Source organism: Alligator mississippiensis, chromosome 11 (genome assembly GCF_030867095.1).
Source record: "Alligator mississippiensis isolate rAllMis1 chromosome 11, rAllMis1, whole genome shotgun sequence".
Lineage (NCBI taxonomy): Eukaryota > Metazoa > Chordata > Crocodylia > Alligatoridae > Alligator > Alligator mississippiensis.
The window spans coordinates 46,761,334-46,777,379 of NC_081834.1; the positions used below are offsets into that span (position 1 = coordinate 46,761,334).

At 57.5% G+C, this 16,046-nt stretch overlaps 1 protein-coding gene across 2 annotated transcripts in view; it reads right to left on the reverse strand.

Annotated features, from left to right (window-relative positions):
- The window catches only part of GABBR1 (gamma-aminobutyric acid type B receptor subunit 1), a 42,788-nt gene that overhangs the window by 9,418 nt on the left and 17,324 nt on the right, over positions 1–16,046 (reverse strand). Inside the window, exons 4-15 of one of the 2 annotated variants that reach the window (XM_059714195.1) lie at positions 15,194–15,397; positions 14,683–14,871; positions 14,419–14,433; positions 11,854–12,014; positions 8,421–8,555; positions 6,797–6,967; positions 6,036–6,137; positions 4,860–4,925; positions 2,149–2,340; positions 1,754–1,996; positions 1,247–1,310; positions 36–113 (exon numbers count right to left, since the gene is read on the reverse strand). In XM_059714195.1, the coding sequence (XP_059570178.1) occupies positions 36–113; positions 1,247–1,310; positions 1,754–1,996; positions 2,149–2,340; positions 4,860–4,925; positions 6,036–6,137; positions 6,797–6,967; positions 8,421–8,555; positions 11,854–12,014; positions 14,419–14,433; positions 14,683–14,871; positions 15,194–15,397 (1,620 nt within the window). The remainder of the gene's footprint in view (positions 1–35; positions 114–1,246; positions 1,311–1,753; positions 1,997–2,148; positions 2,341–4,859; positions 4,926–6,035; positions 6,138–6,796; positions 6,968–8,420; positions 8,556–11,853; positions 12,015–14,418; positions 14,434–14,682; positions 14,872–15,193; positions 15,398–16,046) is intronic. The other variant, XM_059714196.1, reaches the window with a different exon arrangement.

Sequence of the window (16,046 nt, forward strand, 5' to 3'; positions counted from 1 at the left end):
CCAGAATCCCCAGAGGTGGGTGGTCCCCAGCTCACCAATCCACTTATCGTTGTTGTACCAGGACAGGTTGTCCTTGGTGCTGTCATAGTAACCAATCTTCTTGTAGACGCCGCCTGCCAGGAGAAAGGGATGGGTCACACACTGGTGGGGGATGAGCTACAGCCATGCAGTACAGTTGCCCATGGCAGGGGCTGGGTGGGAACACTGGGAGCAGCCCTAAAGAGGGGGAGGGAGGATGGTGTGTGATGGAGAGGTGTACATAGGAATATTGCATAGAATCCCCCATAGTCTGGGGAAAACATGTGCATTATCTATTTGTAAAGCTTGCCTATGTAGGCGTGTGTGGTTGTGTGTGCATGTGGAGAGACCACTGGGAGTGTACAGATCCAAGTGAATTAGTTTTGGCAGGAGGTACAGGGGAGAGGAAATCCAGGTGAATGGTTATCCTCATAGTGGACTTGTCATGCACTAATGTGTGTGTAGTGATGGGGGCTCCTGTACCGGCAGGGTCTCATTCACACCGTGGCTGGAGGTGTAGGGCAGTTGTGTGCTTGGGGTGACACTCCGTGTTGTGGAAGTTGTTGTACGCAGGCTGGAGGTGTGTGGTTTTGTCATTTGCTGGGCTGTGGGATAGGGGCGTTGTGGTATTTTGTGGTGTTGCATAGCTGGATTGCTTTGAGGTGAGGACAACTATGCTGTTTTTGATTACTCTGTTGTGTGTATGGTGATAATGGTGGTCTGTTGTTGTGTGGTGGTAAGATGGATGTGTTCTGGGGTGGTGGCATTTTTTATAGGGGAGGGGGTTGTGTAGTCCATGAGTTCTATTATATTATATATCTGGGGTTATCTGGTATGTATGGGATTGTGTGGTGTTGGTATGCTGTGGTATGAGAGTGATCTTGAATGGTATGTGGTGGGCATGGGGTTGTGTTGATATGTATAGTGATGGGAGGGGTGGTTGTATTAATGTTCAGAGTTGTGTGGTGTAGGGAGATTATTATGTGGCAGTGGGAGCCTGGGCTGTTCATAGTGTTTTGTGGTTGTGGTGAAGGATTGCTGTGGCACAGGAGGGATGGTGTGTGGTGGTAGGCGGGTTGCACAGTAGGTGGAAGTTATATGGTGTCTGTGGATTGTTTTGTGGTGTGGTGGTGGGGGTTACTATATGGTGGGTGAGGCACACTTGTGCTGTAGATGGGGTATTATGCCACTGTGCACTGTGAGCAGCAGGGGGAAAGCCGTCACTCACCCTGCAGCTGTTCGATGAGGGTCCAGGCCATACGAGAGCCACTGGCATCAAACACGACATGGCCCTGTGTGGAGGAGACACCGACAGGACATCACCCCAGAGCGCCTGACCACATTCACCGGGCTGAAAGGGTCCCACTGCTGGCTCAGCAGGAGGAAGGAGGTCACTGTGCAGAACACCCAGGAGAGGGCACCATGGCCCTGCTGTACCAGTGTTTGGGCAAAGACTGGCCATACTGGCTGCATCAGGAGACCATATCGGAAGGCGTGGGGAGGGCAGAGAGGAGATGCTATCTGGGGACCTGGGGAAGCCAGGGGAGTGAGATGAGCACTTAGGGGGACACTAAAAGAGATGGGGTGCTGGAGGATTGGAGGATTGTGTGGGTTGGATGTACAGAAGGGTGGGGGCAGAAGGGTCTGGAGGCATCTTACAGAAATGGCTTCAAATATGGAGAGGTTGAAGATGTAGTAGGTCTTGTTAGGGGCAGAGGGACCTGGGGTAACTCACAGAGACGCCCTCAAAAGCAGAGGAGTTGAGGGCACGGTAGATCTCATCGGTGATGTTCTTGTTGTTGTAGTTGAAGTCCTCCAGCCGCAGTCCCTTCTTCACCAGCTCAGCCGAGGTCTTGTTGAGTGCCAGGGCCAGGGCCCAGATGGCATCGTAGGCCAGGGGTGCCTCCTGGAAGCCCCCCGTCTCCTCTGGGTTCTTGCCTAGGCGCTTCTGCAGCTTTTCAATAAACTCCTGTGATGTCTGCACGCAGCAGGGGAGAGGAGGCCAGATTAAGGGCAGTGAGGGGGACATATGGCTCCACCTTGGTCTCCCCTTTATCATGGGGACAGCAGCCCAGCCTCCCCACAGATTCAGAGTCCCCACCCTGGTCTCCCTACCCCAACCCCCCATACCATGTTGGATATGCTGCGGGTGTTTTCAGGGTTCAGCATGACAATCTCAGTGGTGACATGCCCCTCCACAGCTTCTGTCATCTCAGCCACGGTGCAGTTAATGGCAGGATCCTTGATGCGAAACCAGTTATCAGCATACCAGCCAATCAGGAACCACACGTACTTCTTCCCGTACAGCTTCTCCTTGTACACCTGTGAGAGGGGGAGGGCAGGGGACTGTCACCCACTGAGCCCACACATCCCTTCCCATAAGCACCCATCCATCCACCCGTCCAAGTAGAAAGCTCCATCCAATCATTTATCTGCAAATGCACTCAAACCATTCCATCCTCCCAAACACTGTGGTGTCCTAGTATGCATTGTGTTTTGTATGTGCTGGTGTGTGGGTCTGGGGGAGGGTGTATGTATAGAAGGGTGTCATGTGAGTCTGGTGGTATTTGGAGGGGTTGGGGAGCATGTTGTGATGCCTGTGTTGCAACACCTGAGTGCTGTGGTGCATTGTGGGGGGCTAACGTGCATGTGTCATGTCATGCATGTGAAGGTCGTGTGTGTGTTTGGTGAGACGGGAGTGTGTGTGTGCATACTGTGGTGTTTGCATGAAGGGGTCATGTATGAATGCTATAGTGGGTGTAGAGGGGATAGGGAACATGTTGTGATGTTTTTGTTGTGATGACAGCCTGCTGTACTGCAGTGCAATGGGGCTGGTGTATATATGCTGTGGTGTAAATGTGGGGGTGTCTTGTGTGGATGTTGTGGTATATGTGTGTTATGTTTGAGTTGTGTCTGTGCGTTTGGTTTGGTGAGTGGGTGGTTGTGCATACTGGTGTTCATGGGAACGTTTCCTACATGGAGGATGTGGAGCATGTGGAGCGGATGGAGGGCATGTGGTGGTGCTTCTGTTGCCATGTGTGCCATGGTCTTTGCAACCTGCAGTGTGGAGTGGGGGTGCTGTGCTGTATCACGCACGGACAATGGGATATCTGTGGGTGAGAGGATGGGCCTGGATGTGGAGGGTCTTGCCGTGGTGGCAGTTTGTGTGCTGCGGTATGTGCGTCTCCATGCAAGTATCTGGCAAACACAGGTTGACACTGGGGGCAGGGAGCTAAGTGCCATGTTGGAGGTCAGGCTGTCTGGGGCCCTCTCCTGGCACGGGCTCTACGGGCAGGCACAAGGGTCCGGGGAACTGGATATGACATGGACTGGTCCCAGATCCCTGTTGTGCTGAGATCTGCTCTACAGCCCCCGCACCGCCCCCGCACCTCCTCCCCTCCCCCATGTAGATAGCCATGCAACTATCATGGTGATAGGAGCCAAGAGGGAACCATGAACACTGCCCCATGGTGCCCTCTGCCCCTGTCTGCTGAATGTATGAAGTAGTGGCGAGCCTTGACAGCCACTGCTCTGGCTACAAGCAGGGTAGAAGGGCTCCCGGGGGGTATGTGAGAGAAGGTCCAGCTCTGGTCTCTCCTTGCTGGGACACATGAGTCAGTTCACCTGTCTAATCCTGCACTGCTTGTTACCAGGCTCCAAAGGGTTAACTGTGTTCCAGAAATGCTCCCTGGGAGTGAAAACTAGGCCCTTGATGGCTTGGTGCATGGTGTGTGTGTATGTGTCATGTGTGTGTGCAAGAGCAGTGGATTAGCGGGGCTCACCAAACAGGTCGACCCAGGCAAGGCAGTGGGGGTGCCACACAAAAGGCAAAAGAACTGTTTGCTCCAGCTGCCTCTGGCAGGGGATGGTTGGGAGCAGTGGAAAGTTACTGAGGGCTGAACAATGAAACCAGGCGACAGAGGAAGGATTTAAAAAAGGATTCACAGAAAGAATAACATGGGGGAGGGAGAAGGCTTGCAGAGGGAGGGCTGGGCTGGAGCAGGGAACCAAGGGACACATTGCAGCATTGAAGGCCTAGATTAGCTACAGGCCTGTGCCAGGCCAGCAACCATCTTCAAGGTCACTGAGTCGCCTGTTTAAATAGGGATGAGGACAAGTCCCCCTCCCTCCCCAGATGCCCAAGAGAAGGGGAAGGGGCAGTGTGTGCAGGAGCGGCGTGGGTTGCTAAAGACCCTGTCTTCCTTTGTACTCTACACCTCTTGAGCGTGGGGCAATGCTGTATTCAGAACCCTCGGGCAAAGCCTGGATGTGTGTGTGCACATGCATGTGTGTGTGTGTGCGCGCGCATGTGTACACATGTGTGCGCATGCGTGCATGTGAATGCACGTGTGTGTATATTGTGTGTTCACTCCTGGCTCCTGAAAGGTTAAACAAATCCAGCAGGCTCCCTCTCTCTCTGGGCAGTTTCTGGGGACATGGCCAGCGGGAGAGCAGGAAAGATCACCGCCAAGCCCAAGGGACACACTGTGGGATTGTGGGCTCTAGCCCTCAGAAGTGGGTGCCACACAGGATTTTCCCCAAAAAATATGCCTAGAGACCTCCCAAGCCAGGGGCAGGACCTGGGCTCTGATCAGACTTGGAGGTGCAAAGCACACAGGGAACACAGCCGTCCGGTCCTCAGGCAGAGGGCCAGATTCTGGATGCAGCACGTGTCAGAGGGCAGCGCGGCTGGATCCTGGATGCAGGTGTGGCCATGTGGGCTGTGGCCCAGATGCCAGCCTCTGTGAGCACAGCAGCCCCTCCCTGCTCCTCCTGTACTAAGCAGGTACCTTGGCCCCTGCTGCCCCAGTGCTGAGCCCAGCCCCCTCCCTGGCTCTCACCTCACAGAAGACCTTGCGTGCCTCAGTCTCATAGAAGAGCCCCACAATAATGCGGGCATCCTGGCGCTGTGGGAGACAGCCAAAGGGGAACAATTGGTGAGTTAGGCAGGGGAAACATTTAGAGAGGCCCCCCCCTCCCTTGTCCCCCATTTCCCCTACCACAACCATTAGGAGGGTCCAGGTCTCCATCCCCAACACTCGCCAACCTACTCAGAGGATGCTTTGCATATCTCTGCCTCCACAAGCATGCATCACACCCACCCCACACAAGGCTGTGACCCACCCAGAGGGCACTGAGTGGGGAGGACCTAATGCAGCAGGGACCATGTCTGGGGTGCTGGAATGAGTTATGGGGGGAGCATGTGGGTCCTGCCAGATCTAGGATGTGGGGGCACCTTGGGGAGAAAACAGAAACAGCAACCCTGTGGTGACAGCACTTGCCTTGGCATGCAGCAGAGCCCAGCTCAAACCCTTCCTACCCCCATTCAGACCAGGGACTTGACTCTAGGTCAGACCCAGGGCTTGAAGAGCAGTTTCTCAATGAAGCTGCTCCACTCAGGCCAAGGCAAGGCTGACTCCTGCAATGTTACTGTGATGTGAGACGTGGCTTCACGCCCCTGGTTTGACTCAAGCAGAGGTGGGGTTTGAGCCACATGCCACACTGAGTGCCCCAGCCACCAGGCCGCTGGCAGTGCTGGTGACTGTGGATTCCAGCCAGGACCTGGCAAAAGCTCTGTAGAGGCTGGCTTCTTCCCACAGGAACCTGCTGCTCTGACGGCTGGGAATGCCCTAACCTCAAAACATTCCTGCCCAGTTCTGACCTTGGTGCTTGCACCGGGCAAGTGCAGGACCCCGCGACCTTCGTGGGTTCCCTGGGGAGGCTCCTGTGGTTATGGGGGCTTGGGGAGGGGGATTCCTAAGCACACCCGAGGGACAAGCCAACTTCAGGGTGGATGAAGCACCTGACTCAGTGCAGGACTGTTGGGCAGCAAAGTCACCAGGTGGAACCCCAGCCTCCTACCCAGGGACAAGGCCTGGGAATGGGAAGCAGAGGAAGTGGAGCTGGGTCCCAGCCCCCATCCAGCACCAGACAGCACTAGCCTTAGCACTGAGCATCAGGACAGAGAAGGTTCCCCAATGTCCCCGCACTGCTCCCACCTCACCCTGGGAAATCACCTTGAGGTTACGGACAGGAGAAGTCGGGTCAGAGAAGAAGCTCTGGCGGAAGGTGATCTCAAGCCCGGCCTCCTTCACCCGCTGGTCCAGGTCATCCAGGGTCTGTGAGAAGGGGCAGGCAGAGGCAGGGACCAGGCAGTTAAGGGTGTGGGGGGCAAGGAAGAGAAAGAGCACAGAGTGAGCTAGAGAGGCCAAGAAGCTGGGGGTGGGCAAGGGCAGGGAGGGACAGGGTGGTGGTGGGGCATGGGGAGATGGCAGGAATCAGCAAGGCATTGGGTTAGGGGGTGCTATAGGAGGTCTAGGGATCAGGGAGGCAAGATTGGGGTCAATGCAGGAGGCAATTGGGGGCATCAGGTGCACCAGACAGGATTGGAGCACTGCACAATAGAGGCTGAAGGACCCGGGTGCTGGGTGCAGCTGAATGCGGGGTCAGGGGCTGGGCAGAGGCAGTTGTAGGACTTCAGGGTCAAGGCATGGTGTGAGGATACGGAGGACTTAGGGAACTGGACAAGGAGGCTGGAGGGTTGGGGCCATGGGCAGTGGCAGGGTTGTAGCCCTGGGCAGAGATTGTAGGCCCGAGCAGAGGAGTCTGGCACTTGCTGAAGGTGGCTATGTGCTCAGGGACCGGGGAGAGCCGCTGTGAAATCAGGGCACTGGGTAGCGGCAGTAATGACAAGGGGGCATTGAGCAGGGCTGACTCTAGGGCTGGGGTTGGCTGAGGGCCCAAGCAGCTGCCAGAGGCTGGGGGGCCACAGCCATACCGAGGTGAAGACCTCTGTGGTCTGCTGGATGGTGGCAATCTTGGTCCAGCCCCACTTCTTGAAGAGCTGGACACGGGTGGGGTTGTGCAGTGTGGCCGACGGGTGCGTGCGGAAGAAGGTGGGGAAGCGCTGGCGGTTGGAGAGCGCCGGTGAGCTGGAGCCATATGAGAGCTGAGGGAGAGGGACAAAGTGTGTGAGCAAGCCCACCACCACAGGCCAGCACAGCCCTCGCACACCTGCTGGCATCACCAATATGGCCCTCATACACCCATTAGCATCACCAGCACAGCCCTTGCAAGTCCACCACAGTCCCCTCATACACACAAGCATTGCACACTCATTGCCACACACCAGCACAGCCTTCATACACCCACAAACACAGCCCTTGCCCACCCACCACCATGCACTGGCACACACTCACACCCCCAACAGTGATATGGCCTTTAAGCACTTGCCAAAACTCCAATGCAGCCCTCGCACACTTACCACCATACACCAACACAGACTTCACATGTACTCACAAACACTCACAGAGAAGGCTTTTGCACACTCATACCCACACAACGAGGTCTGGCATACTGTCACATACTGTTACGATCATCACACACCAACCCCTGCTCAATAAAACAGCCCTTGAACACCCACCACTACATAATGGCATAGTCATCACACACTTGCACACCACCACTGCACACTAACAGCTCTTGTGAGCCTGGCCTGCACATCTCCAACACACACAACACATGTGCACGCCCAAGCAATAGTACACGCAGATGAGCCTGCTCACCTCAAAGCACACCAACACCACCACTTGCACACCTGCCATCAGTATGATGCACAGACAAGCCCCCTCACCCACTCACCATCACACATGAACACACCTGCTCATACACTCACCATGCATCACATGCAAAATCTCCTCCTCACACATGCATTGCCAGTTGCACACATGGGCATGCCTGCTCACTCACCTCCAAAAACTGATGCCTGCTCACCCCCTACACATGCACTTATCACACACATGCTAACACACACCAGTGCTCACATGAGCTTGCACACCTATTGCCCCACTCAACGCCCCCATCACATGCCCTCCAATACCCAACGCTACCCAGTGCAGGCACCAACTCAGATCTGTCAACACTGACACAGAGGTGCCAGTGCAAACACCAACCTTCCTGCACCAAACCTTACATACACCGCTACACAGCCGCACAGCCACTCCACACACACACATCCACACCTGTAAACAAGCATGTGCCAATCTATACATAGCAGCCCCTGTACAACCACATGCTGAAATTCCAGCACACAGAAACCACCTCCTACCACCCCTACAGATCAGCTTTTGCACACCCACACATACACAAAGCCCCCTGAGCTTTGCATACATACACACCCTGCCTACAACCTGCCACACCAATGCACACCCTCAGTCCTCCCAGCTGTTTGCCCTCAACACACCCCATTGAACTAGGACACCCCAAAACACAATGCTCACTGACCTCTCCATACACTCCTGCTCCCCCCCATGCCCCACAGACACAGGCTGGCCCCTCTCCCCCCTGCTCTTCCACCTCCCCCAGGTCCAGGCACGGCACCCAGTGCCTGCAGAGTAGCTCACCACAATGAGGTTCCACATACGGGCAGCTTCTGCCACCAGGGTTGAGACACTGCTGCAGCCGGGCATCAGGATGATCTTGATGGGGTCGTTGTAGAGCAGCTCATAGAGGTACTTGGTGGCCTGGCCCGGGTCACACTGCAGGGACGAGGCAGACAGAAGGTTACATGTGTACCATGTACTAGACCCCCCCCACTCTAACCGTGACCCCGCATCCTCTTCCCAGAGATAAGGAGAGAACCCAGAAGTCCCGGCTCCCAGCCCTGCCCCTGCTCCCAACCACCAAGCATCACTCCTCGCCAGGGTTAAGGACAGAAACCAGGAGTCCCAGCCCCCAGTCCTGACCCTATTTCCATGCCCCAGACTTCACTCTCCTCCCAGAGACAGGATAGGACCCAGGCCCCCTGTCCTCCCAACCCACTAGACTGCACTATATCCAGAGAACCTACCCGGTGCCCAGGCTCTCTGCTCCAATGTCTGCCCTGACCCCCTGCCCCGGATCCCAGATTCCCCCTGCCCCAAACCTGTGCGCGCACACACACATTTTTTTAACCCACTCCTCTCAGAGTTGGGAGGAGAACCAGGAGTCCTGACTTCCTCCCATCCCCCGTTTTGTGCTGCAGTCTCTATATGCCCCATCCCCTCCTCCCAGCCCACCTTCCCTGCTGCTCTCTTTGGTGGGGGCCGGGTTGGGGGTAGAGAGGAGGAAAGGTCAGAGGGGGAAGAGGTCACTGCCTCCTCCACTCCCTGCTGGACACTGTGAGGGGCCATGAATTATTCAGGACATGGCAGCCCAGAGAGAGAGAGAGAGAGGATCAGTTTCCATGACAACCGCATCAGCAGGCACAGCAGCATCCACTGCCATGGCAACCTGCGAGCGCTAGGGAGCGGGGAAGCATGGAGGGGGGCAGCTGGGGAGGAAGAGATTCAGAGATCTGGGACAAAGGATCCAGCGATGGGGGGGGACAGGAGAGGGAGGGTGAGGGGCTGCAGGGGAGGGCTCCAGGCACACACATGCAGGCAGAGGGGTTGCATAAGGATGGGCAGGCAAGGAGGGGCAGGTGGGAACAGGGAGCAGTGGATGGGATGGGACATGCAAACTGGTGGGTGCTGTGAGGAGGGGCTGGGTTACTCTGCAGGGAGTGGTGTGGCGGGAGACTGGACCCCTGGGCTCTACCCCAGCTCTGGGGGGAGAATGGCACTAAGCGGCTCGCAGCACAGGGACTGAGCTGGGAGAAGGGGCGCCAGGGTTTGGTTGCAGGCCCTGGGATAGGACTTGTGTCCATGGGATTACATGAGGAGTCAGGACTAACTGAGTGATGTCCCTGCTCTGTGCCTCAGTTTCCCCACTGCTGACTGTGTGCACTCCCCACCATGTGCTGGGAGGAAGTGGGGGTGGGGGTGCAGAGGGACCCTACACAATGAGTTCTGCACTAGACAGACTTAAAGGGACAGAGCAAGTCTCCGGCATCCTGCCAAGACTTTATGGGAACAGAACCCAGGAGTCCTGGCCTCTCAGATCCCCCTGCTGTAGCCCGTCCCTCCTGGAGACACCAATGCACTCTGTCCCTTCCCGGCGAAGGCAGCATACTCCTGTCCTAGCACCCGGCATTACCCCACACAGTGCTTCAGTCAGTGCCTCTGTGCTTGTCCCCTGCTGTCCCTGTGCCCATCTTCCACCACTGTGCAGCACGTGCTCCAGGCAGGGCCCCCTGTGCCCTTCTGCTCTCAGTGGCCCTGGGCTCATTTCCTGCCCCACTTGTGGCAGAGCCATAGGCCTGTCTGGTCCCTTCCTGTGCCTCTCTCCCTGGGCTCATCTCCTGTGCTGCCCTGCACACCCATCCTCCATCAGTGCCCCATCCCCACCTCTACTCACTGCTGGCCATACCCACCTCCATGGCACTCAGAGGAGTCTTGATGCCTCGTTCCCATCTCCTCTTCATGCCCTGGGCCTATCTGCTGTCCTGCCCATATCCAAGCCCATGTCTCCAAGAGCCTCTCCTACCAGTGCCCTCCAGCACAGCCCACCCTGCCCATCTTCACACAGGGCATCCAGGGCCTGGGACACTTACTGGCCCTTGTGCCACACCCCTGGCCCCTCCCCTGCCCATCTCACCTGTACCCACTGTCTCCACAGTGCCAGCTTCCTGTCAGTGCTCTCCATTCCCATCTCCTCTTACTGCCCCGTGGCCCATCTCCTGGCAATGGTGCTCCCCATCACCTGTCATTGGCCGCCGGTGCCCCTGTGCTCCCCTCCTGTCTGAGACCACAGCCCCATCATTCATCAGTGCCCACCACACCTGTCTTCCAGGAGGGCACCCGAGGCCATTGTCATACAGGGGTCCCTGTGCTCACCTTCAGTTAATACCCTCATCCTCTTCCCCTGCTCACGCCCCCCTGTGCCCTTCTCCCGTAGGGGTCCCCAATCCTATCTCCTATCAGTCCCCTCTGCTTGTACCAGGCATGCCTGCCCCTCCATAGTTTTCCCATCCCCATCTTCTGTCAGTGTCTCCACTCCCATCTCCAGTCATTCCTCAGGTAATGCCCCATTTCCTTCTCCTCAGTGCCCCGAGCCAATCTCTGGGCAGTGATGCCTGTGCCAGATTCCTTTCCATTCACATCCTCTGCCAGTGACCTAGACCCATGCTCTGTCATCTCCCAAGGCCCATTTCCTGTCATCACCCACCACCCCACTTCCACACCACTCAGCTGCCAATGCCTCAGTGCCCCACTCCCCTCTCCATACAATGTCCCAGGCCAGTCTTCTCTTGTTGTCCCCATAAAAGCCACATCAGCACCTCATGTCCTCCTGAACGCTCCTGTCACTGTCAGCTGTGCTCATGTCTTGTCAATGTCACTGTGCCATCTCCAATCAATGCTCTGTGCCCACCTCCTGTCAGTGCCCTCCTTCAAATCCTGGCAGTGCCCTGTTCTCAGCTTCCATCTCTGGTCAATACCTCACAGGCCCAACTTCCAGCCGTGTCCTCAACCACACCCTCGGTTGCTGCCCTCTGTGCCAATATCCCAGTGATGCTCCCTGTGTCAACCTCTTGTCCCCACTTCCAGTCGTGCCATCTTCTGTCAATGCCACCTGTGCCCATCTTCTGTAAGTGCCTGCAATGCCAGCTTCCCCCCACCCCATGACTGTGTCCTTTCCCTGCCAGCCATGCCTGCTGCAGGCCAGTGCCCCCTGACTTGGCCTGTCGGTGCCCCACATGCCTCTGCTGCCAGTGCCCCATCCAAATCTATGTCAGTGCCCGTGCCCACACAAACAACTCCTGACAGTGCCCCCATGCCCCTCACCTCAGTGCACCTACCCATGCCCGTCATCCAAGTGCCCCCATGCCCCTCTCCTGCCCAGTGCCCAAGGCCCCTTGTCCCCATGCCCTTCTCCTGCCCCAACCCAAGCCCATGCCCCCTGGCGCCCCCTGCTCACCTTACTGTCGTGGTGGATGAGGCGCAGCTCGTAGTCAGGCAGGATGTCTCTGCGGCTGTTCACATCCTCAAGCGCCATGCGGACAGCGGGCAGGCAGGCCTGCCCCCCTGGCCAGCCGCCGCTCATGGGGAACAGCGCCCCGATGTGCACCGCTTTCTTGCCTGTGCCGCCGGAGGGCCAGGAGAGGAGCAGGCAGGTGGTCAGCACCAGCAGCCGCGGCGATGGGCAGCGTGGCACGGGGGGGCGCGCCATGGCGGGGCTGGGGGTGTGGGGGTCAGGGCCAGGGGGCACGGGGGGCAGCGGTGGTGGTGGTGGCGGCCCGAGCCTGGTCCATGGCGCTGCCTTTTACTGCAGTCAGGCTGGGGGGGGCGGCTGATGTCACCGCGGAGCCGCGGATACGGGGCTGGCTTCGCAGGGAGAATGGCAATGAACTGTGGGGGGGAGGGCTGGGGAGAGGGAGGGGGAAGGAGTGCCAGGGAGGGGAGGGGGAGAGATGGAGGGCTGGCAGGGGAGGAGAGGAAAGAGGCGGAGGGGGGGGTGGGGGATGGAGGGAGGGGGGCTCCCAGGTGCTGGCATTCACCTGCATCTGTGCCCTGCCTGGTGGGACAGAGGGGGGGCAGGCAGCCCAGGCAGTAGGGACAGCATAGGGACCCTTCCCCACCCCCATCTGCCAGGACTAGTGCACTTCAGGGGCAGCCCCACTCCCGCCCCCACACATGGACAGGCTTCCTGAGCCAGCATGGGAACCCAGGAGTCCTGGCTCTGGACACGTGCAGCTGTGCCAAGCTTGCACGCAGGTGTACAGCAGTAGGGGCCAGGGCTCATGGCAGGTGATGCCCAGCCTTGGGGGAGGGCAGAGCCCCCCAGTGGAGAGGCAGGAGGGAGGGGAGGGCATTCACACAGGCGGGGGCACCATAGCTCATATACCTGTGTTTTGGGTAGCTGACAGGAGTGCACAGGGCATAGCTACAGGTCCAGGACAAGGTCCAGTGGAAGCAGTGGGGGGCTAGGGCTGGGGCACTGGGGGAGTGTAAGCCAAACCCTGTTGCTCCTCCTTATGGTAACTTCCAGATGGACAAATGGTTGAGAGGAGCAAGGGACAGATAGAGGGAGGATGGGTGGATAGGCAGAGGAAAGGACTGCTGCTGGAGGAACGGGCGGAGAGAGAGGAAGGGACGGATGTACGGATGGATGGAGAGGTGTTTGTATGGAAAGATGGATGAATGAGAGATGGCTATGTGTAGGGAAGGATAAATGACTGGAAGCAAGGAGAGAGAAAATGGATGGAAGCAGTTGGATGAATGGGTGAACAGGCTGAGGCCCAGACAGGAAGCTTGGATGAGAGGTGGCTGGAAGGATAGATTGATGAAAGGGAAAATATGGAGAGAGACAGAGTGATAGAGAGACACAGGTGAATGGTACACGGATGGATGGAGGGAGAGCTAGGAAATGGAGGGATGGAAGGATGGCTAAATGGATGAATAGAGAAAAGATGACAGCGGGAGGCATGCATAGAGGAAAGAGGGAGGCATGAATAGCTGGGAAAATGGATGAAGTGAGAGACAGAAAGGAAATGGAGGCATGGGGGGAAGGACTCGCTGAATAGCAGCAGAGATGGGGGGAGGGTCTGGCACAGACACACGGTGACCCAGATCAGGCCCCACTCTGCCAGCAACTGCGCAGATGAGAGCGAAACACTCCCTACCCCAAGGAGCCCAGGGGAGCTAGACTGGGAAGAGCTTCTCCCCCAGTTTGCATATGGGAAAACTGAGGCACAGAAACCTGTGGCAGGGCAGGGTATTCAATCTGGGGGACCTGAGCCCCAGCACCATGCCTGATGCCCAGGACCGTGCTCCTCTCTTTGGGTTGTCATCAGGCCTGGCTCAGGACTCCCAAGGGGGCCCCACATGCAAAGCCAGGCACTGGAGGGGAGGAGGGAAAGAAGAGCCAGGCTGACCTTCCCCTGCAACGTGGCCCTGGGGGTGGTATCCTGTGCATGCGCCCTCCCCACCCTCCCCACCCCAGAGGCCGCATGCACAGGGAAGGGACAGCACAGGGTTGCAGAGAGGGGGACATCATGCTCCAATCACCCCCAGAGAGCATCCCCTGTTGGGGGGAGACAGGGAACAGCCCTCACATCCACAGAGGACCTGAACCAGGGAGGGGGGACGTGCCCTTGGGACCAAGGGTTTCTGGTTAGTGCCCATACGTCACAGGAGCCTGGCAGTTTGCAGGCCTGTCAAGCCATGGGGGGCTGTCTTGGGGGGCTAGGCCCCCAGCCATCCCAGAGGTGCGGGTGGCACTCCTGGCCGTGTGTCCTGACAGCTGTCAGTCCGGCAGGGATTTGGGACCCAAGCAGTTAGGTGCATCCACCCTCCGGGCATTGCCCCCTGTGGGTCAGAACCAGAACCCAGGGACCTGCACTGCCCAGCACAGCCACAGGGTGACCCATGGGCCCAGGCCAGAGCCAGATGCTGCTGAGAACAGACACGGCTCAGCTCAGACACCAGGGGAAGGGAAAGGGAAGGGGGAAGTGGAAAAGGGGCCCCAATGACAGACACTCACCAGTGGAACGCCGCACTGCAGGGGAGAGAAGAGAGAAAGCAGTGTTACACCCATGGGCAGGGGACACAGGACATCCCACAATGACCCTTCCTCCATGGCCAGCCCCCATCTCCTGAGCCAGTGACATCCCCAATCTCCTTCCCACTCCCCAGAGATGCTCCCCAAGCCCTTCAGTGACCTAACCCCACCTCCCTCATCCTTCAGACACCCCATGGGGCCTGTCTTCCCCCCAGGAGAGCTCCCCAACCCTCCCCCATGACTCACACTCGCAGATAGGCTTGGGGGAGGTCCAGCGCCCTGCCTTGGTGCAGTTGCTGCGGGAGCTGCCCACCAGGCGGAAGCCAGAGTTGCAGTGATACTCCACCCAGGTGCCCTCCACTGGCACCCGCTCCATGGCCTGGGGCACTGCCCGCCCATTCTCCAGGCTCAGGTGAATCTTGGGGCACATCCTCACTGTGGGGGGAGAGGGCAGAGGGGATCATTAGCGCTGGTTCTGGATCCTGAATCCCAAGATCTCCCTGCCTGGGGCAAGATCTGAGCCAGCACCCACTAGAGGGGAAACAGCTCTAAACCAGCCAGTCCTGCTGCCCCAGGCTACATCAGACCTAGTGTCCTACTAGAGGGGGAAGACCCCCGGCCCTATCCCCTCCTGCTAGAGCCAGGCTCCTTGTCGCCCCATGCTTGGGTTAGATTTGAGCTGGCACCTCCTAGAGAGGAAGAGACCATGTCTTTTGCACCCAAGTCTGTTCCAGTGCCCAGAGGGTGGGTGACTCACGGCAGCGGCTGGGGTGGCTCATGTCGGTCCAGGTCCCATTGCGAAGGCACTGGCGCACCTTGGGGCCCACAATCTCGCGGTCAGGCCGGCACACGTACTCAATCTCATAGTTGAAGGGCAGGAAGCGCACAGTCTGCACCTGGTCAGGGGTGAGACCCCGGTACCGGATACCCCCATCCCGCGGTGGGTGGATGATCTCACAGCCTGGGGACAAAAACAGGCACACTCAGGAGGGGGGCAGCCCTTGGGCTGGGGCCAGGGGGCAGATGGTGGGAGTTGCAGGGGAGGCTGATTGTGCTCAGGGCCAGTGGGTGAGCCAGTGTCTATACAGGTGTGTGTATGTACATCTGCCTGCATCCCCTTTCTGTTCATGTTGTGTTCCTCATGCTCGTGTACCTACCTTTGTTTTGTGTAACAGAGAGAAAGTGCGTGTGTGTGTGTGTGTGTGTGTGTGTGTGTGTGTGTGTGTGTAGCAAGTCCCAGAAAGATCCTCTGTATGCATGTTGTATCCCCCAGACTTCTCCCTGATTTGTATTCCTCATGGTTGTGTGTTGTATTTCCCAGAACTGTGTGTGTGCTCTATTCCCCGTGTTTATGTCTATGTGTTATATTCTCCGAGGTTGTTTGTGCATTTTATTCTCCATGGTTGTGTGTACTGTATTCCCCATCTTTGTGTCTCTGTGCTGTAACTCCCTATAAGTGTACATGTTTTTTACTGTGTGTGTGTGTGTGTGTGTGTGTGTGTGTGTGTGTGTGTGTGTGTTATTCCCCATGTTAGTGTTGTATTTTCCACCTTCTGTCTGCAGTTCTTTTTGGAGACAAAACCTGTGCACGTGTGCGCACGGAAAGCTGG